At 35.0% G+C, this 27015-nt stretch overlaps 2 protein-coding genes and 2 long non-coding RNA genes across 4 annotated transcripts; 2 read left to right on the forward strand and 2 right to left on the reverse strand.

The window, feature by feature from the left end:
* Positions 1-469: 469 nt before the first annotated feature.
* On the reverse strand, positions 470-24196 carry LOC109181655. The gene is made up of 2 exons (XR_002054242.1): positions 23979-24196; positions 470-722 (listed from the first exon to the last, which is right to left on the reverse strand). It is a non-coding gene; the product is annotated as an uncharacterized LOC109181655 (long non-coding RNA).
* Positions 2087-3537, reverse strand: LOC109181652 (receptor-like protein 12). Its single transcript, XM_019331516.1, has 2 exons — positions 2381-3537; positions 2087-2270 (listed from the first exon to the last, which is right to left on the reverse strand). The coding sequence occupies exons 1-2, from the start codon at positions 3440-3442 to the stop codon at positions 2265-2267; spliced, it is 1068 nt and encodes a 355-aa protein (XP_019187061.1). The 5' UTR covers positions 3443-3537; the 3' UTR covers positions 2087-2264.
* On the forward strand, positions 18363-26947 carry LOC109181656. Its single transcript, XR_002054243.1, has 3 exons — positions 18363-18374; positions 22276-22278; positions 26862-26947. It is a non-coding gene; the product is annotated as an uncharacterized LOC109181656 (long non-coding RNA).
* On the forward strand, positions 18572-21918 carry LOC109181648 (receptor-like protein 12). Its single transcript, XM_019331513.1, has one exon. It carries the CDS (start codon positions 18590-18592, stop codon positions 21620-21622), a length of 3033 nt encoding a protein of 1010 aa, XP_019187058.1. The 5' UTR covers positions 18572-18589; the 3' UTR covers positions 21623-21918.
* Positions 26948-27015: the final 68 nt, after the last annotated feature.

Below are 27015 nucleotides of genomic sequence, written 5' to 3' on the forward strand. Positions count from 1 at the left end.
TTGTAATTATTTTGGGTTTGGTTTTGTACTCTAGTATTTTTTGTGTGTTAGTAATTTGAGAATATTTAAGTGTAATTGCTTTGAAGGTGATGTAACAGTGATGAGTGTGATGCCTCAACAATTGATTTTGTTCGTTGGGTCAGCTTCCAGACAGGGGTTCCTCTGGTAGCTGCAAGAGGTGTTGCTAGCAGCGAGTCACGAACAACTGTTGCGTCTTGGTGCTGGCATAATTGGCATGTCTACAACATACCCAATGGACATGGTTGGAGGCTGAATTATTGTATTTACAGAAAATTCTCCTTATTAGTACAGGGGAATGTTTCATGCATTATCAACCGTGTTTCGTAATGAAGGTCCTACTGTCCTAGTGCCGAGGATTAAAGAAAATGATCGGTTCGAAGCTGAGGTGGAATTCTAGATGAATGAATAAATCAGACACAACCATTAAAGTTATTAGATCAAATTATTAGTCAAAAACTACATTAAATAAAAAATATTGCTATAGTCCATGACTAAATTGAGAATTAATTTAATACATAGTATGTGTTTTTGGTGATAATTGCCACTGCGTTAAGCGGATATTGTCTGACTCTTTTAAATCTTGCTTCGCTAGTATCACCAATCAAGAGCCTCAACAAATTTTCTGGAGGTGCCACAAGAACTGTCGAACTGTCGTTCCCATTTATGCCGATTGACCGAGATTGGCAAGAAAACCAGCACACCTATTTCCTTCCCTCACGCTGTGTGAAGATAACCTCCTCAGACCCCGATACAATGAATTTACAATTAGAGATGAGTGTGATGGCAAAGTCACTAAGGTCATGGTTGTTACTCATCACCTTGACCAATGCCATTGAGTCCAATTCCACAACTAACCGTCGAAAACCCCATTCTTTACCAAGTCGTAGACCCTCCCTTAGGCCCCACAACTCAGGAAAGAAACAATCTATATCACCATTGTTGACCACAAAGCCTGCTATACAGCTCCCTTTGGAATCTCGTAATAAACCACCAAAAATGGCAAAGTTCATCAAATGCTTCTTGGCTCCATCTGTATTAAGTTTAACCCAACCTTCATTGTGGAGAGACCAGTCGATCCACATAGATTTACCCCCATAAGCGGTATTCCTTTTAGCTAAGAGTCACATCACTTCTCTAGCAAAAAAAAAAAAAAAAAAAAAACAATAGCCACACGCGGTATTCCTGCTGCGGCATTCCACGTTAGTTAGAAGCTTCTCGTTGATCACGAGCCACACGAACAACTTCACTTTCTCCATGCAATTGATCTTCCAAATCCAAGCAAACTCTTCTTCCCCATCCTGATTACCTGCAATCAAACTAAAAGTAAAACGAACCAAAAATTTACCTAACGACGAAAATTGCCAACAAAACTTGTCAACCGCAACAGAATTAGCCAGGATCGGGATCATCCGAATACACTCAACAAGATCGTGCGAAAGGATGTAACTGAGTTTTGGCAGATCCCAACTCCGATTATCAAGGATGAAATCACTCACTTTAGCATTATTCAGGTTATCCGGGATGTCAATCTCATGAAGCAGCCCTAGGGGATTTGTCCCCACCCGCCATTCGAACCAAAAACTCAGGAACTACCATCACCTACCCTCAAACTTGCCCCCACCTCAATAACCGACCTCCCTTTGCATATGCTCCTCCAGCTCCAAGAAGCAGAACTCGGGACCAGGGCTGTAAAGAACTCACCATTTTTCACATATTTTTTAGAAATCACCCGAACCTAGAATTTGTTGGGTCCGTAAGCCCTTGTCAGGCAAGTTTGACCAACAACGCCAAATTGAAATTCCTCGCTATGTGGAGAGCAGACCACCCTGATTGCGGAGTGAGCAAACCTGATCCCAATTGATAAGGTGGACCTTCTTCTTCTACATATTCACCTTAATTTAATATGATATTTACTAACTTGACTTGTTTATTAGTGACGTTTAATCTTTATTAGCATCATACCGATTATATGCAATTATAATAATTTACTAATCAAATTTTAATGGATATGTTGTAAATTAAAAAAAAAAAAAAAAAAAAAAAAAAAAGATTACAACAAGCAAACTTACAAACACAAAACGATAGATTTGAAACTTTTAATAATTAAAACAAATAGCACAAAAACATGCAACACCTTTAAAAGTTATTACACTTAAATATTGTCCAGATGATAATAACACACACACAAAAAAAAAAATGCACGCAATGAGAGGTATCACCACCATAATCACTGATCTCAGCATTCATACCTACAAAAGTAAAGTGAATAAACATATGAACTTAGAAAAAAGTGTTTGGTGTGTGATCAACGGTGTTTATATAAAAATTTTGTGTCAAGTTAGAAAGTAATCAAGATTACCTGAAGGTTGAAGCTTAGAGTTATCAGAATCAGTTCCTGCGAACTCTGCATCCTGGTCTTGGAGATTTTGGGATGCTTTGAACTTTGAAAATTTGGGACTGAGCCAGTGAAGTGGTTATACGAGAAATCCACATAAGTGAGACTCGTAAGTTGTGCCATGGTAGAAGGAATTGATCCACTGAAACTGCAGTTGCTGAGATCGATCCTAGACAAGTTGCTAAGATTACTAATGGATGCTGGCAATGAACCAGAAAATTGAGTGTCAGCTACTGAGATCATCCTAAGTGATCCATTCTCGGGAAATGATGGGAAACCACCACTAAGATCATAATTGTGTTTCAAATTCAATTCCTGTAAACCATGTATCAGAAATATCTCTCTAGGAAATGATCCCTGTAGATTACAAAAACTGAGGCTCAAGGTCTTGAGGTTTGAGAAATTGGCTAAGAATTTTGGAAGTACTACTGTACTGGAAAGATCAACACCATCAAGATAAAGATGTCCAAGTTGAGTCGAGTTCTCAAAGAATTGGTTTAGATTTGGAATCTCAAGATTAAAATCCCAACTGGGATTAGTTGAGAGGTCAAGAGTTACCAACCTTGTGAGTCTTGATATTCCATTCGGGATAAGCCCTTCAAACCAAGCATTTGACAAATTGAGGTATGTCAAGTTGGTAAGATTATAGATCTGAACTGGAATTGGAGTGGAATTGAAGTCGTTGGAAGCCAAATTTAGGGTCTCAAGATATTGAAGACTGAATAGAGCACTTGAACTGTGAATACCATTTGTAAAAATCCCTTCATTGTCGAGAATCAAGCTGATGACATGACCTGAGGTGTCACATTCCACCCCAGCCCAAACACAACAGTTGTCTGTGCTGTGGTTCCAGCGCGCAAGCTTGGTTGAAGCTGTTGAGTCGAACACTAGGCTGCTGCGGAACTGCAACAACAACATTTTCTGATGGCTCAAGCATTGGGCTGGGGCTTGGGCTGCCACCATTTGGAGCAGCAAGCAGGAGGATATGAAGAAGAAAAGGCGGTATTCAAGGACTGGAGTTTTCATTGCACAAACAAAGTTTAAGGCTCAATCTATCACAATTTTGGGATGCTTTGAACTTTGAAGTGAAGTGAATGCATGAGGTTAACAACAATATATATATATATATATATATATATATATATATATATATATATATATATATATATATATATATATATATATATATATATATATATATAGGGTGCGGATCCCATGAGACCCCTATACTAAAATGAGATGGTGAGATGACATCTCATCCATTTGTACATTTGTAATGGATGGATGAGATTGATTTAGGAATGTAATGTAAAATAGGGAATATTATTAATAGGAGGGTTTAAAAGTAATTGTATTAATGTGTTAATTTTGGTTATAATGTGATTAGAATCTTTTCCATAATTAAATATCACAAGTATAATAGAAATGATTAGTTGTCAACTATGCACAGAAGTTGTTGGAGCACAACCGTGAGCAGTAAGAGGGTGTTCCAGACGTAACTTCATTCGACGAACATGTCTCAAACCACAGGTAAGAGATTTGCAGACTCAATTTTTGTAATGTGTTTTGTACAGTGGTCTGTGCAGCCAGGTTGTACGGCGTGTGCTTCGTTTTGTTTGTTCGGTGTGGGCATTGTTATGTGTTGGTGGATGTATTTATATTAATATGCGAGGGGGACACGTCGCATTTGGGGGGGTTTGTGTGTGTTTTTATTGGAATGGGTGGGATTTGGTTTGTGGGTGAATTTAGGTTTGTGCGTTCGTTTAATGCGGCGTGTGCACCTTACTCATTCGAATTAGAATGGTTATGCTTGAATTTAAGTAATTGGTTTGTAAAATTAGTATTACAATGGGTGTGCGTGAAATCATGTGAGGCATTAATTCCCACTAAAGTAGAGTTTATGGCTGTTATTTGGATAGTGCATGCAATGAGGTCTGTGTGTTTTTGTAACGTCGGTCTGTGCGTTAGTTCACGTCGGTATGTGCGTGTTTTTATTATTGTATTACATGGCATTCGGTGGACGACCAGTGGGTGTATTTCTCCAAGGTGCGTTGTCATGACGTGCAATAAAATGATTTTGATTAAATGTGATTTTCTTCAAAGGTATGGCAAGTATTTTTATAATAATGGATGGCAGTCAATAAACGTGAAATCGGGTTTGTGCGTTAGTTCCCCACGGCATGTGAAAAAGGAGAGGACGACACCATAGGGACACCGCTACCATCGGATTTGGAGAAGCCCTCGAGACGCGGGAGGAGAGAGGTGACAGACTCTAGAAGTGAATCGACAAAGAGATATGAAGAGTCCAATCGCAATTACAAATCTGTAATTGGTTTCATCCCATAAATAACACACGTATAAACCCCCCACGCACGCTATAATTATGGAATCTGAAATAATAACACAAGCAAAAGACCACAATGTCCCTACCTCATTTACTAAACATCAGCACATGGGATTCAAAAACAAAAGATCCAAACCGTTAAAAAATAAAAATAAACGAACCAGATTACATCTTACCGTCTCATCAAAATATGAGTCTCATTGGATCCAATATCTATATATCTATATATATATATATTTTTTGAATGCTACTGGCTCTATTACATTGTAGTATCTGTTCATATACTTTCTCAACCTATTGAAATACAAAGAGCCAATAACACCTCCACTGAGGCTCGAACTCACAATCTTCCAAGTGGAAGTCCAACCCGGATACCATTGGACCACATAGTCCTGGTATATATATATATATATATATATTACTAATTTTTATTTTTGACTTTGACTTTGAATTTGGCCATAATTGGTTCATTGACTATTATCATTTACCAATTTTTATTAACAATTTTCAATTTGACAATAAATGATTCATTGACTATTGATTCTGTTTCAAATTTATGGTCAAATTGAAAGTCAATAATGAAAATTGATATGTCAATAATAATCAAAAGACCATTTATGATCAAATTGAAAATTGATGATAAAAATTGATAAATGTCAATAGTTAAATGACCATTCATAAATGAACTCTTTAGATATACTATAATTTAAAACATCTTGATCATAAATTACTCAAATTTCATGAGCACATTAGACATTGCCCCATGGTGCATGAGCAGCATCTTCAAGTTAAGTTTAAACCGAGTCACTATAAGTAATAAGAGAAACTCTCAGCCATTACCAGAGAATGCACTGAGTATACCCTATATTTTAATCAACTCACTTCTACTGAGAATCACACTTTTTAACTTTGTAATTACTAAGTTAATAGTATGACCAATTTGAGTTGAATTGCCACCATGAGTCGGTATAAAGTGAAAAATGGCCACAAAGTAATAACGGTTGCGAGTTATCTGAATAACACACAATAAGTCTATTCAAGCCAAAATCAGCTTGCCATTACTTTATCTAAAAACATAATAAGTATGTCTCAATTCAAGTTATATCATTGATTTATGTCTCATTTTTGTATGTTAATAAAGTTATACATTTTACTTTAAATGTTGTACACTTCAATTTTATTAGATAAGATTGTCCCTACTAGATTATTGTTAGACAAAACTACCCTTACACCGTTATAACTTCATTACTATTTAATTCTAATATTAGTGACTCTATCATTATTACTATACACTTATATCTATCCTATCTTTTTCCTATTATTTAACTATCATTTTATAATTGCTTTAAAAAAATTATTTTATAATTAATTTAATTGTTTATTATTATATTTTAATTAAATTTATATGAATGGTAAATTATATGTATGTGTATATAATACATACATTATTTGCGTATATATAACTTGAATTATAATTTTTAATTTAATTATTTATATTTATTAATGTTTGAATATTGAACATGAATTTTCACGAATCACACGTATAAAATGCTAGTAATATACTCCGTAATACATAATATAATAAATTAATAATCAATAATGCGTACATATTCTTCAAATCAACGATTATATATTAAAAGGACACACATGACCCATCAAAAAAAAAAAAAAAAAAAAAGACCCTCGCCGACACTTTACCCCATCATTTAGTTGCAACGTTGACTTCCTTCCCAATCAGATCGTCAGATTTCACAACCCTAAAAGCGACACTAATTACCCTCCTACGTACTACGTACCACATTCGAATCACTTAGGGGTCGTTTACTTCATTTCTCTGTTTTTCCATTTCCAGTTTTTCATTCTTCCATTTCTCTAGTTTTCCTTCTCCATTCTTCCATTTTTCTATTTCTCCATTCCTCCAATTTTTTATTTTTCTAATTTTCTATTTTATTCAAAATAATCATCCCATATAGTATTTGTACATTTCTACAACAAAGATAATAATAATAATAATAATAATAATAATAATAATAATAGTAATAATTTAATAATAATAACAGCAAATTTGTGTATATAAGGAGGAAAATGGAAAAAGAAAGAGAAAAAGAAAAAGATAATAATAACAATAATAATAATAATAATAATAATAATAATAAAAAAGGGGCACGCACAGGAAGCAACAAAAGTGGAAGTGAAAATGTAGCTTTGAATTTTAAATATCAAACGTATTTGTTGCGCGCAGGATTCGATATCGAGACCTCGAGCTTTAGTACTGTTCACGCGTTTCCATCTCTCCATTTGGAGAATGTGTTTTTTTCTTTCTCCAAAATTGTATAGGAAGTAGAAGAATGGAGATGAGATAAAAATTGGAAACATAAATTTAGTAAACAAGTTCTCCATTTTCCATTTTTCCACTTCTCCAATTCTCCATTTTTCCAGAAAATTCTCCATTTTTCCAATTTAGTAACGACTCCTTAATTTTCTTAACTAACTCCATTGTCGCTTGTTTTGAATACTATTGACACCTATTGAAGTAGCCCAAAGAATCAAGAACCTATCACCGAGATTTAAAAAAATTTATTATGGCTTTAATTCCTTTTTATTGGTGGGCACAATAATCGATCTCCACATTATTGTTGACGAGGTTCAAATCTTAGTCTTTTCTTTCAAATATTGTATATTGAATCAGTGAGCTAAGTTCGTACGAGCTCTTGCTTCAATTCAATTCCTTGTTCTTTTATATGTGTGCATTAAATTTGTAAAAGAATAAGAAAAAGTATTAATGTATTAGTGTATGCTCAATTCACAAATTTATAAAGAAAATAAAGGGAAAATGGCACTTTTTACCCCTGAGTTATATACTTATAGCACTTTTTCCCTCTCAATTATTTAGGTAAGCACATTAACCCCCTCAATTATTCTAAAAGTGGTGCTTTTTTCCCCTAATATATTAAATTGACATTTATACCCTTAAAGTAAACATTTTATTTATTTTATTACTCCAACAAATTATTGCGTATACGTAGGGATGACCACGGTTCGGTTTGAATTGAACCGGATACTAAAGCAATCGAATTAATAGTTTACGGTTATAATTCAGATCTAGAACCCAATATTTAAATGTCAATTTATTAAAATTATGTATCAAAAAAATTGAATCTTGAACCGTGAACCGGCGGTTCCAGATCTGATTCGCGATTTTGAACTGTCTTTATTTTAAAATTTTATTTTTTATTTTAAATAGTCTAAATTCAACAATAAATGTATTTTATTTTTTCAGTTCGGAACATGAACCGTCCGTTCCGGTTCACGATTTTAATAAACTCTAAATATCGAATTTCGATTCTAAATTGTAATTGGAATATTTCGGTTTGGTTGCTATAGTGTTTGTTTAGTTTGAACCAAATTATGGTCATAATTTGTTGGAGAAAAAAAATAAATTAAATATTTAGTTTAAGGGTAAATATGTCCATTTAACATTTTAGGGGAAAAAACAGCCACTTCAATAATTCAGGGGGGAAAAATGCTATAGGTATATAACTCAGGGGGAAAAAGTGCCATTTTCCCGAAAATAAATAAATAAATAAAGTAACATCAACATAGAGAAACTGATAAATATATAAAACACTTATCACGTCTCAGTTTGAAAAAAAAAAAATGATACTTTGTTTGTCATTGAATTATAAGTTTAAAGCGCTTTTTCATGTGATTATTTAAGTATTCATATTTGTCCACTCAATTACTTCTAAAGTGATTATTTCTCCTCTCTCTGTAAATGAGAGTTTAGACGGTTAAAAATAAGAGTATGTATTTCATTTATTTTTATTCTCTAAAAAAATTATTGCTTATATGTGATAATCATAATAAACATGAAAAATAACAAACACCTGTAAATATTATAATTATAATTTTAAACTAATACTAGCATCTGACACTTAAACATAAATAATTCATTATTACTAAACTTGTGTTTAATTAATAAGTCTTAATTCTATTATAAACTTTTAACTCAAAATTATAATTATACTATTTTTAAACAGTATTCTTTTTTCATATTTATGATTATCACACATAAGTAACAATTTGTTGAAGGAAAAATGACTTGAAATTACAGATAATATTGCCCTTATTCCAATTAAGTCTTGCTCTATAAATAGCTAGGGTGGAGAGTTGCTGGGAAATTTACCTCTTCGGCTCTTCTAGTTAAGGATGACAATTTGTCTCGTCCCCGATGGACATCCCCAATTTTTGCCCCGATAGGGGTGGAGAAAATTTTCAGGGAACAAACACAAGAATACTCCTCACTGTCCCGTCTCGCTCCATCCCCGAATAATTATTATAAATAAATAAATAAATAAATAAATAAATATATATATATATATATATATATATATATATATATATATATATATATATATATATTTTTTTTAATTAAGACTTAGCTTTTTAGTTTTTAAAATTAAAAATTATACTAATTTAAGATTTTGATTAAAAGTTGATTAGGGACTAGAAATTTCTATCCCTGCTTAATTCCTTGCTAAAACAATAATGCAGACTATTTATAATTCTTCGTCGGGGATGAGGACAGAGACGAGAACGAGAAATATACTCCATGTCTCGCCCCGCCCGCTATTGCCATCCCTACTTCAAGCTTCATTGGCAGGTTTTCAGGAAAAAAAAAAAGAAAAAAAAGAAAAAAAAAAAGGAGCAAGTTGCAGGGTTGCTTTACCTGTTCTCTGCGTCACTGGGGAGACTGATGTTCAGTCTGCATATGCCCATCACTGTCATGTTCTGTCATTTTCCAGGGCTCTTATTTAATATATATTATGCATTATTATAATGTTGCAATTTTATATTTATTATAATATTCCTAAACGAGTGTAGTAACAGGATTTCGAAATAAAAATGCATCTCAATTATGTCACAAAACTGGACAACAATAAATATATAATTACTCCGTATATTGCTTGTTTCAACATCTATCATAAATCATAATTCATAACATTAAAAACAGGATATATACACACACACACAATAATTTTATGTACGGTACCTGGCCTACTTAATGTGGTGTCTGCTATCACTTCGATATTGTGGTAGAATAGCATCTTAAATGGGTTAAGAAGATGAAATATAAATGTATTTTATAATTTTATTGGAAGAAAAGAAAAAAAAATGAGTGAAATTTGTAATTAATTTTCTTTTAATGTATCAAAACATGTTACGTGAGTAGAGAGAGAAAAAAATTAAGAATACATGTAATATTATTTAATAATTTGTCTTTATAATTTAGAGATTTTAAATATGATTTTAACTGAGATTTTTTGTTTTTTGTTTTTTTGTTTGTTTTGTTTTGTTTTTTTTTTTCATTATTTCATATATGTATTCAGGCTGTGTTTTTTTTTTTTTGAAAGTCAACCATTGGGTTGTATTTATAGATGAATCAAAATAGAGTCAGGAGGGACATTGTCCCAGTACATCGGTACTGTATAATTAAAAGCAGCTGCTGCTAAAGTATGAGCTAAGGTATTATGCGATCTAGAGATAAAATTAACCGAACAATAATCAAACATATTCAAATAGGTTCTGCAGTCTTCCAGGGCGTAACCAAGATAGGATCGTGCCTGAATAGTAGGTGACGACAAATAAGAGAGTAGTGTCTGGCAATCTGTGAAGAGGTTAACTGATTGTTCCCCCCGGTTTTTGAGCCACGATAATACTTCTTTGCATGCCATAGCCTCCGCCATAAGTGGTGAGCAGCAACTTTGCGGAGGTGCACAAAAAGCTGATATATAATTGCCAGCGTGGGTGAACAACACTGCTCCGGCGGTGGCCGTCATGGTCGACGGGTGATATCCGGCATCGATGTGACACCGTGTTGGTTGGGGTAGATCGTCCTCGGCATGTTGCGGTGGCGGCTGTTGTTGCATCAACACGGCAGAGGTGGCTGGTACTGTACCATGCGGCAGTGACGTGGGATGTTGGTGAGCAGCAGTCAGCTGGTCGGCAGCGGCATGTAAACGCTGCCATGCCTTCATAACGGCAGGCTGTGTTTTAATACACTTGATTTTTTATAATATGAGAATTTTTTTTGGGGCAACAAGAGAAACTCACACTACTTGAAGGTGTACAATAGGTAAGCTTCGCTCGTATATAATAACGCACAAATCACACAGAAATGATAAACTGCATTAGGAAGACTCCATACAACAGGCTCAACAAAAAAGAAGTTGGCAAGTATCGAACTCGTGACCTTTAGGTAGAATTGTCAAAATGGACCGGCGAGCCGAGCCAAAAAAATCCGCTCCTTGATGGGCCTCTATTTTTGAAACTCACCCCTACCTAAATAGGGGGCGGGGCGGACTAGCCCGACGGGCAAAGCTCATTTTGCAAAGTTGTACTTTATACTTTGTAAGTTCTAAGAATGATTTTTAATGATTTTTTTTTTTTTTTTGTAGCACAGGAATTCCACCGTTGAACAAACTAATCCCCTTATGCTCAGATGACATGTAGTGACTCTCTCATATGAGAGGTCATATGAGAGGTCATGAGATTGAGCCTTAGTGGAGACGGTATTGACTTAACAGGTTAAAAAAAAATAGAGTCAGTAACTTAAAAAAAAAAAAAAAAAAAACGCACTCTTTTACCACATAAAAGTGCATGGTTTATATAACTTTTAACTTGTTAAATTTTGCACAAGTGTAAATATGGAAGACAAGATTAAGAAATACAAATGAGATGATGGTAACTCAATGATGTTGACCAAGTGGCAAATGAGTTCTCTTTGTGGGAAAGAATTTTAGAATAATCGGTTTGATTCTCACAAGTAACAATTTTTCCAGACTAGCTTTCGTATCTTTCGAAGTGTGCGAGAATTAGTTAAGCGAACTCGAACAATAAGACAAATGGAAAAAGATTCAAAACATCTCGTGATTTACACAAAAATACGGAATTATGTGCTGTAACAATATTAAAATTAAAACATTTTGTTTTTTGTTTTTGCATGATAATAAAAAGTGGGAGCAGTTGCATCCATAATGATAAACAAAAGCATCTTAAATGTGGGATGTCCGGAGTATGGATCACCATTCTCAAGAAAAGACACCATGTGGAAGCTCTGAATTCCATTCTTTCCAGGTAAGTGGAGATACTATTTCTTTTATGTTTTCTACTGAGTTCTACTATATAATTCTCAAAATTCTACTCCCTTATTTATACTTCTTGAAATGACAAATCAAAATTGATTATTTTAATAATGTAGATTCACAGAAAAATATTTATATCAAGAATACGTGAGAATAGGAGTACACCAAATATTTTTCTTTCAACCTAATTTTGGTAATCCCTTCTCACATTAATTCAAAGTTCTCCTTAAAATAATTAAAATTAAAAAGAAAAATATAATGTATTATTCCTCAACTAAAGTATAACCCTCTTAGAGCATCCATTATAATGAAGTTTCTTTTGTGGTTTTTGATAAATATAGAATTGATTTTTTTTTAAATAATAATAAGAAAACACACTATCAGGCGCGTCTGACGCATTACCAGGCACGTGCATTGCATGCGCCCATGTGGACATTTGCTATGCGCAAAACGCGCACAGCCTCAACATTTCCTTTGATTTTGTTACTGTTTCAAGGGTTGCATAGACAAAAATGACTAACAAAGTCCAAATGATATTGATGGCTGTGTCTTATACATCCCTTTCTCTTGCCCCACATGAAACTCTTTTTTTTTTCCTCTCTTATTATGATTGGTCTTCTCCCACGCCTGAGTCTTCCACAAAAACCAACTCCACATATTTATATTCATCTCTAATTTGTTCACTTTCTAGAGCCATAAATGTGTCGAGTTGAGTTCAATTTGGTAGGTATGATTAATCGGCTCGTTAATTTATTGGTTATATCTAATATAATTCTTCTAATTTATTGATTAAATTGAACTTTTGCTTGCAAAAGGTAAAGTCCTTCACTCTTAAAATCCTTGATTGTGAAAGCGTAAATCATAGTGACTCAACGGTCTCTTATGTGGGAATATCAGTGATTGACGTCTACAAAGAGGCAAGACGAAACTCCCACATTGTGATTGCTAGCTAGGCCGGATTCAACCTTAAGTTCTCACTCTCACTTTATTATCCGAATACCAACTTAGTTACCATTACTAAACTAGACGTTTGTTTGGACAGTGCCTAGAGGTTTTTTTTTTTTTTTTTTTTTTTTTTTTTTTTTTTTTTTTTTGGATTGAAGTGGAGGAGCTGAGGGACACCCTAACACCTCAAGAAAGGTTCCTCACCAAGACATATCTAGACTAGTAACACCTCAATTTGTCTTCCTCAAGCGATTGGTTTTTGGTTCATAGTTGACAAAATCAAATCAACAACATTAATAGGTGAAATGAACCTTATAACCGTAGCATAATTGATGAGGACATTTTTCACGAATCCATCAAGTATCAAATTACAGTATAGGGTTTAGATATCGTTCCACTGGAGATCACTCTTGTAATGTTAGGAATTGATGTAAAGTAGAGTTAAGCACAAGCTAGACCTACCCTTTTAGAAGCTAGACCTATCGATAAGGAGATGGTTTGATATGATTAAGCTAATAACAAATAAGACAAGTAAAACAAAGGACCGGGACTTGGTTGATTCAAGCTAAGATGCCAAATATTATACTAAGGATTAGAGAATTAAATCAAGGCATAAGGTAAGTGAGATGCACAAAAGTGTCCAAATACCACTTTCGTAGCTATTTGGACTTGCAACCTCACATTGAACTCCACTCTCCTGACAATTCAACCGTAGGATGCCCAAACAAGAACACAAGGCAAAGATTCCCCTTAACACCCAAAATACTCTCGTATTGGGTATTAAGTGTGTGAATGTGTGGCACAAACACACTCCAAATCAAGCATATAATTGGGATCCAACAATTATACACAAATTTCTCAACAAAGTCATTTCACACAACAACCCTAGATCACCCAAATAATCTCCTTTATGCAATACAACTCAAATAGACATCAATAGCAAGAAACCAAACCAAATCCTAGTCCCAAAACACTTAGCTACTCATAATATAACAATAGATACACAATATTAAAAGAGAAATTGAAAGCATAGATAAAAAATAAAGAGAAGAGATGAATAAGAAAACTTCTCTATTGAAGCCTTGAAATTCAAGATTTGCAATGTTCTTGAGCTTGGAAATGGAAAGGAAACACAAATCTACACTAATTTAAGTTATTCTAAACTAACCCTAACTAGAGAAATGAAAGGGGAATGAAAGATGTAATGAAAGATGTGTTTTGGGGTGGAAAAATCCCCTTAAAAGGGTAAAAAACGCGCTGTCAAAAAGTGCGGAGGGCTGGCCACGGGTGTGGCCACACCTGTAGCCAGAAAGGCCGTGTGTACTGCCCAGTGGCCACGGCCGTGGCCATACCCGTGGCCACCATGCAGTGATTTTTCTGTGCACTGCGACTGTCATCTAGGTACTTTTTCACCCTCTAAATGTGAATTAGCCTTTGGTGCTTGAATCAAAGTTGTAGCCCTTCAAGTTAGCTTTCCAATGATATAAAATTCACTTGGTTTGGACATTCCTACGCAGAGATATGATCAAAAAAACGAGCAGTGGACGATTTGTGCGGGAATTTCAACTTCTTGCTCTTTTACTCCACTTTTGCCTTTGTTTGTCCAAATGACCAAGACCAATAAACACACCATAATTTGGCTCTCTAAAAGGTGTTTCTCCATCTTCATAGCTTCTCATGACTCCCATTGGCTCTACAAGCATCCAAAATGCCCCAAAAATCACTCAATTCATCTAAATCATCAAGAATTACACATAAACACACAAATGAATCAAATGAGGATACTTTGGGCAAAAATATAACAAATAACAAGGAAAATAAGCTTAAATGTAAGGTGAAATTATACACTTTTAGACTCTTATCAATAATCAACAAAAATCTACAAAAAAATGTATTACTTATAGTTAACAATTCAAACCAAATAAATTAATAAATAATTCTTAAAAAAATAAAACTATAAATTTTATAATTATCAAACTAATAATCAATTACCACACTTGTTCTTGTGGTGGAATCACTTATTCTTGTGGTGGAAGTATACCTAAATTTGATGTCCCCTCTTTTTTGGTCATCTTTGGAAATATAAGAAAACAGAAGTGGGAAGAAAGAAATGCTTCCGTCCCACTGTCGCCGTCACGTTAATTACGGAGCATTTCTTTAATTTAACAGTCCATTATTCTTTCACACTAATGATTTACCAGACCACTATATTATTATTATTATTAATACAAATATATAGAGTAATGCCTTTTCGCACTGTCGCTGGTGAGACTCAATCACTGGTCATTCTTCTAAAATTTCAACTCTATGACCAGTTGAGCTGTCCATGCGAGTAATTTTTCCTTTATTTCTATTATAAGGTCATACATAACCAAATATAAATATTGATAATCATTCTAATTCCATCATATTGCCAAATATGCAAAATACTTTCACTAAAATCTATTACTATTACCAAGTATATGATTCTCATCCCAATTTTGATTCCCATATGAGAACCAAACACACCATTATGTATACAATTATGTTGCAAAATTATTAACTTCTACTTCAATCAAGCAACTGGGTTATGAATTATTCAAAAACACATACCATGAATATTAAGGATAAGAAAATCTCATATTACAAATGCATATTTTTTAAACACATTTTCTTTATCTTGTAATATATTTGTTGTTATTTTCTTTTTTTTTAAATATTTTTTATTTTTATTTAAAAATCATAATTTTAATTGTAAATTACTCCGTATATATATATTTTTTAAAGTAAACATATTTGCCCAATTCGCGGCCCGGGCTGCCAACTCGCGTGGGGTAGATAAAAGTTGACAATTTATATCCTACACCACGGCGCGCGTTGCACTGTTTGCCCAGATGCAAAATGACGTCGTTTTATTTATTTATTTTTTTTTTTTGAAATTCCCCGCCCCAGTGAATGGCAGTTATTTTTTTTTCAAAAAAAAAACCTCTGTTCAAAAATGTACATAATGTTATACTAGAATACACATAATTGTATACATGAATGTACATAATTATATAACAAAATATACATATTCTTTTTAAAAGATAATACACATAATCTAACATAATACATAATAAACATAAACTTTTAACATAATACACATCAACTCTTAACATAATACACACAAATTTTCTGATTCGAATGTACATAATTGTATAAAAAGAATGTACATAATTGTATAAAAAATCTACATAACTATATGAACAAATACACATAATTGTGTGAACAAATACACATAATTTCAAAAACTTTCTACCGCGCCTCCCAAAACGACGTCGTTTTGGGAGGCGCGCGGCGCACAATGCTCTGTGCGCCGTGGTATAGGGTATAACGATTGATAAAAGTTACTTAAATCCTAATTTGTGGGCCGTCCTGAAAAGTCAGCCAAAAATTAGACCCTAGTGGGCCGGCCTAATAAACCAGGCTGGCCTGCTTTAGCAGTCCGTCATTTCATTCTATATTAATTCGCGTTATGGTGTGCATCCGCATGCACCATGTGGTTCATACGGATGCAAAAACGACGTCGTTTTGACGTCTAACTTAAAAAAAAAAAAATCAGAATTGCATAACTACACATCCATAATTTCACTACACATCTATAATTTCATAATTATACATCCAGAATTGCATAACTACACTTCCAAAATTGCATAACTATAATTCCAGAATTGCATAACTACACATCCATAATTGCATAACTACACTTCCAGAATTGCATAACTACACTTCTAGAATTTCATAACTAAAAAATTCAAAACGAATAAACTAAAAATGAATAACATAATGTTGTTGCTGGGAATTGAAACTAATTTTTTGTTTTTTTTTTTTTAAGTAGGGCGCGCGTTTTATGCAAATCGACGTCGTTTTTACATCCGTATGCACCATGTAGGGTGCATACAGATGCACACCATAATTTGCCAATTCACTGGGAATCAATGTTTTTAACACTAGTTTCAATTTAAGCTTCCATTCAACTCACTTTGAACCTTACTCAATCGTAATAAGTAAGATGGTTCAGGAAATCATATAATAATAACTAAATATGCAAATAAAATCAAGGGAAAATAAAACACATTTGACCCCTAAATTATTTCACTTTGAGTCATACTTGTTTGAGATGAGTCTAATCTAGATTCTAGGATAGTTGTTTGTTAATCATAATATTTATTGCAAAAAATTTAATATCAATTTAAAATAAATAAATTGTTACTTTTTTTTTAAATGTTACTGGCCCTATTACATTGTAGTATCTATAACACCTTTACTGAGGCTCGAACTCATAACCTTCCAGATGGAAGTCCAACCCGGGTATCATTAAACCACATAGTCTTGGTAATAAATTGTTACTTATAATATATATTGTAATATTTATATGTGAAATTGTGATACTATTTAGGGTAATATTGTATTATTTATAATTGAAATTGTGATACTTACAAAGTGTAAGTCTAATTCTAATGTAAATATTTTAATACTTATATGTGAAATATTATTTATTAAAAAAATTACATGACTTATTGTAGAAAATTTAATACCAAATTGAATAAAAAATAAATCATTACTTTTGTTAGATATTGTAATACTTATATGTGGAATTGTGATGTTATTAAGGTAAAGTTGAATATTACTAATGATAAATATCATATTATTTATAATTAAAATTTTGATACTTATACAACTTGATCCGTTTCACAGATAAAGATTCATAAGACCGTGTACGCAAAATTTTGCCTTAATGGATTGTTTGTGAAGTTGGGTAGTATCAATATAATGTAGCATGATACTATTTTGTGTAATTGATTATAGTTAATATACCCTAAAATTATATGATAGTGACTTCTATTTTTATTAATTTTAAAATACATTTTTAATCAATCATCAATTATAATAAGTTTTAAAAATCCAGTTTTTCTATGAGAAAAGTATGAAAATTATTATTATTATTATATTATATCGACTCAATGACTAATAATATGATAAATTTTCCTCTTCAAGACAAGTACTTTTTCTTACTAAATTAGGCCTATTGAACAACGTTAACAATAAGAACGCGTAGATAGCGACAAAATGTTTCATGGCAAGCATATCTCCAGAGATTAAAATCTTCTCATTATGTTGTTTGTTTAATGATTGTTTGTGAACATAAATTAATTCTTGTTTATGAGTAAATTATGATTATGAACATGTATATGTATTAGTTGTCAAGACCTTGTAGTCTAATGACACTCGTGTTGGACTCCTATATGGAAGGTTGTGAGTTCTAATATTAATGAACATGTAAAAAAAAAAAAAAAAAATTTCATTTTCATTATAACAAACGAGTTCGATTCGTTAACGTCCTACTATGAAGCCAAACTTTGATACCGTTTAGCAGCATATTTATTTCTTTGTAATTCTGTAAAAGCTATCCGGTCACCTTTCATTCAGCATATATTCCTTCAATTCGTTTCAAGATGATTATGCCTGCCAAGAGCCCAAGACTGAAGAGGACTCCAGTTGTGAAGTTGAATGTTAAAAAGGAGAAAATGCTCTTTCCATGACAAATTGACTCGTTCACTACGTAGATAAGGTTGGCTTCAAGAAGACAACAACTTCGGAACCCAATTTTGACTACAACTATTTTTCGTAACCTCATTAATTAACTTCAGAGCGATAGAGTCTATGGAATAGACCATTCATCCCCGATAAGGTTCTCCGCTTGCGGCAGTTTTGTGCCATATGATGAAAACTTCATTCCTTCCACGGCTTTTGCTGCTGCTGCTGCAGATAATATTTGGGATGGACATCCTTGTGGTCTCCGGCCAATGCCAGAGATCGAAGTTGCTCCAGCTGAAGGGAAGCTTGAAGTTCGACCCAACAGTTTCAACCAAGCTTGCACACTGGAACCAGAGCAGGGAATGTTGTGTTTGGCCTGGGGTGGAATGTGACGACTCAGGCCATGTCATCGGCTTAATTCTTGACAATGAGACGATTACAGGTGGGATTGAGAATTCAAGGGCTCTACTCAGTCTTCAATACCTTGAGAAGCTAAATTTGGCTTTCAACACCTTCAATTCCACTCCAATCCCAGTTCAGATTTACAAGCTTACCAACTTGACATATCTCAATTTGTCAAATGCTGGTTTTGGAGGGCAGATTCCGAATGGAATATCAGGACTGAAAAGGTTGGTTACTCTTGACCTCTCAACCCGCTTCCCAATTGGTCCACCACTTAAACTTGAGAATCCAAATCTAGAGGAATTCTTTGAGAACTCCATACAAGTTAGAGAACTTTATCTTGATGGTGTTGATCTTTCTGCTCAAAGGAGTAACTGGTGTCAGGCCTTATCTTCATCTTTTCCAAATTTAACAGCCTTGAGCTTGCGAAACTGTCGACTTTCAGGCCCTATTGATCCTTCCCTTGGGAAACTTCATTTCCTTTCTGTTATCCACCTAGATCAAAATGATCTTTCCAGTAGTGTCCCAAAGTTTTTGGCAAATTTTTCAAACTTGAGTACCTTGAGCCTAAGCACTTGTAATCTACAGGGTGCGTTTCCTGGAGAGATCTTTCAGACAAAAAGTTTAAAGGAAGTGATGATACAAAACAATCAGAATCTGAGTGGCAGTTTCCCCTCATTTCCTGTTAATGGATCCCTTAGGATGGTTTCAGTAAGTGACACTCAATTTTCTGGTTCGTTGCCAGCTTCTATCAGTAAGCTTAGAAACTTGTCCAGTATTGATCTCTCCTTCTGTAAATTCAGTGGACCAATTCCCTCTACAATGGCACAACTTATGAGTCTTATTTATATGGATTTCTCATTTAACAACTTCACTGGCTCAATCCCACATTTCCAGCTGTCAAAGAACCTTTCCTACATAGATTTTTCTCGTAATGGCCTAACAGGTCCACTTTCTTCCAAACATTTTGAAGGCCTTTCAGAAATTGTGAATATAGATTTAATGTCTAATTTACTCTCTGGAAGAATTCCCCAATCTCTTTTTTCACTTCCATCATTGCAGAAACTTGTGCTTTCGAACATTAAATTTGATGGTCAAGTTGATGAATACCTGAATGTATCTGCGTCTCAAATGGATACACTTGACTTGAGTTCTAACCGTCTAAATGGGTCCATTCCGGGGTACTTCTTTGAATTTCCAAAGCTGAATGTGCTGTTACTTTCTTCCAACTCCTTCAATGGAAGGATACAGTTCGAAAGTCTCCAAAAGCTCAAGAACCTCACAAGATTTGAGCTTTCTCACAACAATTTGTCAGTCGATGTAAGTACCAGTACTTCAGCCTCCTCATTTTTTCCCAAGATTACAACATTGAAAATGGCTTCTTGTGGATTACAAAAGTTTCCAGATCTTAGAACTCAATCAAGTATGATCTATTTAGACCTGTCAGACAATGAAATTAGAGGGGAAATACCAAACTGGATATGGAATGTGGGTAATGGAAGTCTGGCTCATCTGAATCTTTCCTGCAATTTCTTAGATGGTCTAGAAAAGCCTTATACAATTCCAACCAGTCTTATAGTACTGGACTTGCACTCCAATCAACTGCAAGGCGAACTTCCGATTGGAGTAGCCCCAGCTCTGGATGCTACGTATCTTGATTACTCAAACAATGTTTTCAATGGTTCCATCCCATTTGATCTTGGAAATTATGCTCCATATGCTTCTTTCTTGTCTCTTTCAAAAAATAGCTTCACTGGGACAATTCCTGAATCCATATGCAATGCAAGCTATCTGCAGGTGCTTGATCTATCCAACAATAAGCTGAGTGGCACACTTCCATCCTGTCTATTCAACATTACTGGGATTGAGACTATTGGACTTGGAGTACTAAACCTTGCAGAAAACCAAATCAGTGGTAACATACCTGATTCCTTCCCAACTAATTGTGCTCTAAAAACATTAGACCTCAGTAGGAATTTCTTTGAAGGGAAGATTCCAAAATCTCTAATAAATTGTTCATCATTGGAAGTTCTGAATGTTGGGAGCAACAAAATTGTAGATACCTTTCCATGCCCATTGGAAAACATATCAAGCCTGCGTGTCCTAGTCTTGCGGTCCAATCAATTCCATGGTGAGCTTCACTGTGGTAATGCCAATCATAGTTGGCCGAATCTTCAGATTATTGATATTGCTTCCAATAAGTTCAGTGGCAAACTCTCTCCAACATGCTTCTTGAACTGGAAAGGAATGATTTTTGGTGAAGATACGGTGCAACCAGTGCAACACATCAGGTTTGATTACTTGAGACTTAATAATTTGTACTACCAGGATACAGTAATGGTAACCATAAAAGGGATGGAGACAGAACTTGTGAAAATTCTTACAATCTTCACATCTGTTGATTTCTCAAACAATAATTTCCATGGGATTATACCAGATACCATTGGGGCACTCAATTCACTTTACTTTCTCAACCTATCACACAATGCTCTCACAGGGAATATCCCAGAAACAATTGGAAATCTGAAAACGATTGAGTCCTTAGACCTTTCATCAAACCAGCTAGGTGGAGAGATCCCAACACAGATTGTAAAGCTGACATTCCTATCATTTTTGAATCTATCATTCAATAGACTTTCTGATAGTATTCCAACAGGCAATCAGCTTAATACATTTGAAGCAAGTTCCTATTTGGGTAATCCAGAACTGTGTGGTTTCCCTCTCTCAAAAAGTTGCAAATCTCCAATAAGATCCCGTGGTGGCGATTCTAAGAATTGGGTGGTGGGCAGTCTAAGATCAAATGGGAATACGTAACTTCTGCTTTGGGATTCATTGTGGGTTTAAGTGTGTACCTTTGGATGCTTTTGCATAACAAGAGATGCAGGGAAGCATACCAACAACTTGACAAAGTTTTAGTACGACGATTCGGTCAGGGAAGAAAATCTCCAGGGCGCAGAGTTCGCAGGAACCGAATCAGATCACTCTAAGCTGCAACCTGCAGGCCAGTAATATAATCTTGATATATAGTTTGTTTCATTAAAAAAATAAAAGTTATGATGTGTTAGTAATTTGAGAATATTTAGGTTTAATTTCTTTGCAGGGGTGATGTATATTGTTGGGCGGAAAATTTGTTTCAAATTTATCCTTCTTCTTCTTCTTCTTCTTGTTTTTTTTTTTTTTTTTTTTTTTTTTTTCTTTTTTTGATGTGTTTCAAAGTTTCTGAATATTTATTTTGTCTCCATGAAGTTTGGGGATACAAAGGTAAATTATTATATCATTAATATAATTGTCAAAGTTAATACTTGTGGACTACCTATTTTGCTTTAACAACCATATTCAAACATGTTACATAACATTCACATCCTCATTGAATTTTTTAAGTGCATTTAAAGGAGTTTCAACGGAGTTGGTCAGATTGATAATAAAAAAAAAAACTTTTTCAAAGTAGCTCTAACAATGTTGGTCAGACAGTTAGTTTGATAATTACATAATTTTAAGTTTGACTCATCGGTGACCGTTGTTTATTAATATTCTTAGTTTAAAATATGGGATGAGAGTTTTTTTTTTTAATATTTATAAGATAGGCTTTTAACTTGGCTCCAAGGTTGATAAATACATAAATGAATATATTTTATACATTCCCAAAATCAATTGTCCACTAAATAAAGAGATAGTAAGACACTAAATCAATTGAATTTGTTCTTTGGGTCAGCTCCCAGAGAGGGGTCCCTCTGGTAACTCCAACGTAACTTCTAATCTTGTTGCATGAGGTGTTGCTAGCAGCGAGTCACGAACAATTGTTGCTCCTTTAGAGCGTTTAAACATATTACTTAGAGGATTATTCAAAGGGTATATTATGGCTATACCATGAGTAACTTGGCAATGAGGATGCTTAGCTCACTCTAATTTGTTGGGTCTAACTTGTGTTGGCATAATTGCCATGTCTACAACATACCCAATGGACATGGTTGGAGGCTGAATTATTGTATAGACAGCAAATTCCCCTTATCAGTACAGGGGAATGTTTCATGCATTATATTATCAACCATGTTCAGAGGATCAAAGAAAATGATCGGTTTGAAGCTGAGGTGGAATTCTATATGAATAAATAAATCAGACACAACCATTAAAGTTGAAGTTAAAATTAAATCAAAGAGAAAATTTTAATTTTGGTCATATGACTATAGGGGTTTTGTTAATTTCAGCACATGATTTTCAAAAGTGTCAATTTAGTACCTTGACTATGCAATTTTTATCAATTTTGGTTACTCCGGTTAAATTGCTTGTCAAATTTCATCAAAAAATTTTAACTATTAAAATAATAAGGGTATTTTAGTCATTTCACATATCTTCCTTCTTCTCCGGTGAATTCCTTTTTTCCGGCGGAGAACACCATCGTCGCGATCCGGGTCGCCCCGACCCGCGTCAACACCTCGAGGCTCAACGCCGACGATGTTCACGCCAAACAGCCTCAGTTGCTTTGTAGCAGCTTTGCCTTAGACCACCGGCACCGACTCGTACACCATTGCTCATGTGCGCTCTCTACGATGCCGTTTTCTCCGCTTCAAACCCTTCCAGAACCATTACAAACACAGAGATACATACCTGCGGGGACATGGTTGAGGGCGATGCCAGTGTTATTAAGGGCCTGCTGAACCGATGGCGAGATCTTGGTAGTATCCCCGTAAGCGGAGATGGATATGGGCCAGCAATAGTTCAATTTGACCAACGCCAAGCTAATATTCTGCGCGATCGGATCGCGTGCTACTGTAGTGACCAAAATTCACCGGGAAAAGAAAAGAATTCGCCAAAGAATAAGGAAGAGATGTGAAATGACTAAAATACCCTTATTATTTTAACTGTTAAAATTTTTCGGCAAAATTTGGCCGGCAATTTGACCGGAGTGACCAAAATTTATAAAAATTGCATAGTTAAGGTACTAAATTGACACTTTTGAAAGTCATGTGCTGAAATTAACAAAGCCCCTATAATCATATGACCAAAATTGAAATTTTCTCTTAAATCAAATTATTAGTCAAAAACTAAATTAAATAAAAAAATATTGTTACAGTAGATGACTAAATTGAGAATTTAATTTAATATTTTTGTTTTGGTGACAACCGCCATCTCCCAAAGCGGACACTATTTGACTTTTCAGAGATCAGCACACATATTTCCTTCCCTCATAATCTGCGTAAAGATAACCTCCTCAAATCCCGAGACAATGAATTTACAATCAGAGATGAGCGTGATGGCAAAGTCACTAAGGGCATGGTTGTCACTCATTACCTTGACCACCGCCTCTGAGTCCAATTTCGCAACAAACCGCCCGAAACTCATTCTTTACCAAGTCATAGAACCTCTCTTAGGCCCCACAACTCAGCAAAGAAAATATTTGTGACACCCATGTTAACCACCGACCCACATGGCTTTAACCCCATAAGCTGTATTCCTTTTAGCCAAGATTCTTACCGCTTCTCTCGCAAGAACACTAACCATATCAATAACCTCCTTGACATTCCTATGAACTCCATTGAACACTTTGTTGTTCCGTGCCTTCCACAGCCCCCAAAGATTGTAGGAGAATTCAACCCCCCAAGTTGTCCCATCATTGAGTCATTCTTGACTAGAGCAATTATCCTTAACCCAACATGTCGGGCTAGGAGAAGCACGCCGACAGTCTCGTGCTGCAACACAACCTCGGAAGTGGTGATCAAGGCTCTCCTCCTCCTCCCTACACCGGGCAATCCACGTTGTCAGTCAAATGCCTGTTGCGGCGTTCCATGTTAGTTAGAAGCTTCTCGTTGACCATGAGCCACACGAACAACTTCACTTTCTCCATGCAATTGATCTTCCATATCCAGGCAAACTCTTCCATATCCAAGCAGACTCTTCTCCCCCCTCCTAATTACCTGCAATCAAATTTAAAGCAGAACGCACCAAAAATTTACCTGACAACAAAGATTGCCAACAAAACTTGCAGAGATTGGAATCGCCCGAATACACTCAACGAGATCATGCAAGATGATGTCACTGAGTTTTGGCAGGTCCCAGCCCCGATTATCACAGATGAATCACTCACTTTAGCGCAAAAAATATTTACAAGATGAAAACTTACAAACGCAAAAGATAGATTTAAAATTTTTATTAATTAAAACAAATAGCACAAAAACATGCAACACCTTCAAAAGTTATTACACTTAAATATTGTCCAGATGATAATAACACAAAAAAAATGCACGGAAGGAGAGGTATCACCACCATAATCACTGATCCCAGCAGTCTGCATTCATACCTACAAAAGTGAAGTGGATAAACATGAAAAAGTGTTTGGTGTGTGATCAACGGTGTTTATATGAAAAATTTGTGCCATATTGGAAGTAATCAAGATTACCCGAAGGTTGCAGCTTAGAGTTATCAGAACCTGTTCCTGTGAACTCTGCGTCTTGGTCCTGGAGATTTTCTTCCGCGTTGTCGGGGACCGAATAGCCGTATTAAAACTTCGTCAAGTTGTTGGTATGCTTCCCTGCATCTCTTGTTATGCAAAAGCATCCATAGGTACGCCCCTAATCCCACAACGAATCCCAAAGCACAAGTTACGTATTCCCATTTGATCTCAGAGGGGCCACCATCAAATTCTATCTCAGATCGGCTGCCATTGGAGGTTTTTGGTGATTTGCAACTTTTTGGGAGAGGAAAGCCACATAATTCTTGATTGCCTAGGTAAGAATCTGGTCCAAATGTATTAAGTTGATTGCCGGTTGGAATCACACCAGAAAGTCTGTTGAATGATAAATTCAAGAATGAAAGGAATGTGAGTTTCGCAAGCTCTACTGGGATCTTTCCATTTAGTTGGTTTGCTGAAAGGTCTAAGGACTCAATCGTTTTTAGATTTCCAATTGTTTTGGGGATATTTCCTGTGAGAGCATTGTGTGATAGGTTAAGAAAGTAAAGTGAAGTGAGAGCTCCAATTGTATCTGGTATAATCCCATAGAAATTATTGCATGAGAAATCAATAGATGTGAAGACTGTGAGAATTCTCTCAAGTTCCATCTTCATCCCTTTCACAGTTAGCGTTACTTTAACTTCATAGTTGTAATCACTTAATTTCAAGTAGTCAAACTTGATGTTATGCCCAGACTGTGCAGGATCTTCCTCAATAGTCATTCCTTTCCAATTTAACAACTTTGGGGAGAGTTCTCCAATGAAATTATTGGAAGCAACATCTATAATCTGAAGATTTGGCCACATGTGATTGGCATTAACACAGTGAAGGTCACCATAGAATCCATTGGATTCCAAAACTAGGACACGCAGGCTTGATAAGTTCTTCAGTGGGCACGGAAACGTATCTACAATTTTGTTGCTCCCAACATTTAGAACTTCCAATGATGAACAATTTATTAGAGATTTTGGAATTTTCCCTTGAATGAAATTCCTGCTGAGGTCTAATGTTTCTAGAGCACAGGTACTTGGAAAGGAATCAGGTATCTTACCACTGATTTGGTTTTCCCCAAGGTTTACTCCAAGGATCCCAGAATTGTTCAATAGACAAGATGGAAGTATGCCACTCAGCATATTGTTGGATAGATCAAGTATGACCAGACTACTCGCATTGCATATGGATTCAGGAATTGTCCCGGTGAAGCTATTATTTGAAAGGGACAAGAATAAAGCATTTGTAGCAAAATTCCCAAGACCAAATGGGATGGAACCATTGAAAAAATTGTTTGAGTAGTCAAGATAACCAAAGAAATCACTATGGGCAGATGCAATAGGAAGTGGGCCTCGCAATTGATTGGAGTGCAAGTCAAGTTCAAAAAGACCGTCTGGAATTGTATAAGGTTGTTCAAGACCATCTAAGAAATTGCAGGAAAGATTTAGACTACCTAGATTTCCATTACCCACTCCCCATATCAAAGATGGTATTTTCCCTTTAATTTCATTGTCTGACAAATCTACAAACATCAACTCTGGAAATTCAAAGAAATATTTCGGAAATAACAAATTTATTAGATGGTTAGAACTCAAATCGAGACTTTCCAACTGTGAGGTAGATACATTCACATATTCATCAACAAGACCATCAAATGAATTGTTGGAAAGATCTAGTGTCTGTAATGATGGAATTGAAAACAGAGATGATTGTATCCTTCCACTTAAGGAGTTCGAAGAAAGTAACAACTTACCCAGCATTGGAAATTCAA

The sequence above is a fragment of the Ipomoea nil genome, unplaced genomic scaffold, assembly GCF_001879475.1.
Source record: "Ipomoea nil cultivar Tokyo-kokei standard unplaced genomic scaffold, Asagao_1.1 scaffold1043, whole genome shotgun sequence".
Classification (NCBI taxonomy): Eukaryota; Viridiplantae; Streptophyta; class Magnoliopsida; order Solanales; family Convolvulaceae; genus Ipomoea; species Ipomoea nil.

Coding starts and splice junctions, on each gene's coding strand:
- LOC109181652 (XM_019331516.1), bottom strand. CDS start 3,442: ATGAAAACTCCAGTCCTTGAATACCGCCTTTTCTTCTTCATATCCTCC.
- LOC109181648 (XM_019331513.1), top strand. CDS start 18,590: ATGATGAAAACTTCATTCCTTCCACGGCTTTTGCTGCTGCTGCTGCAG.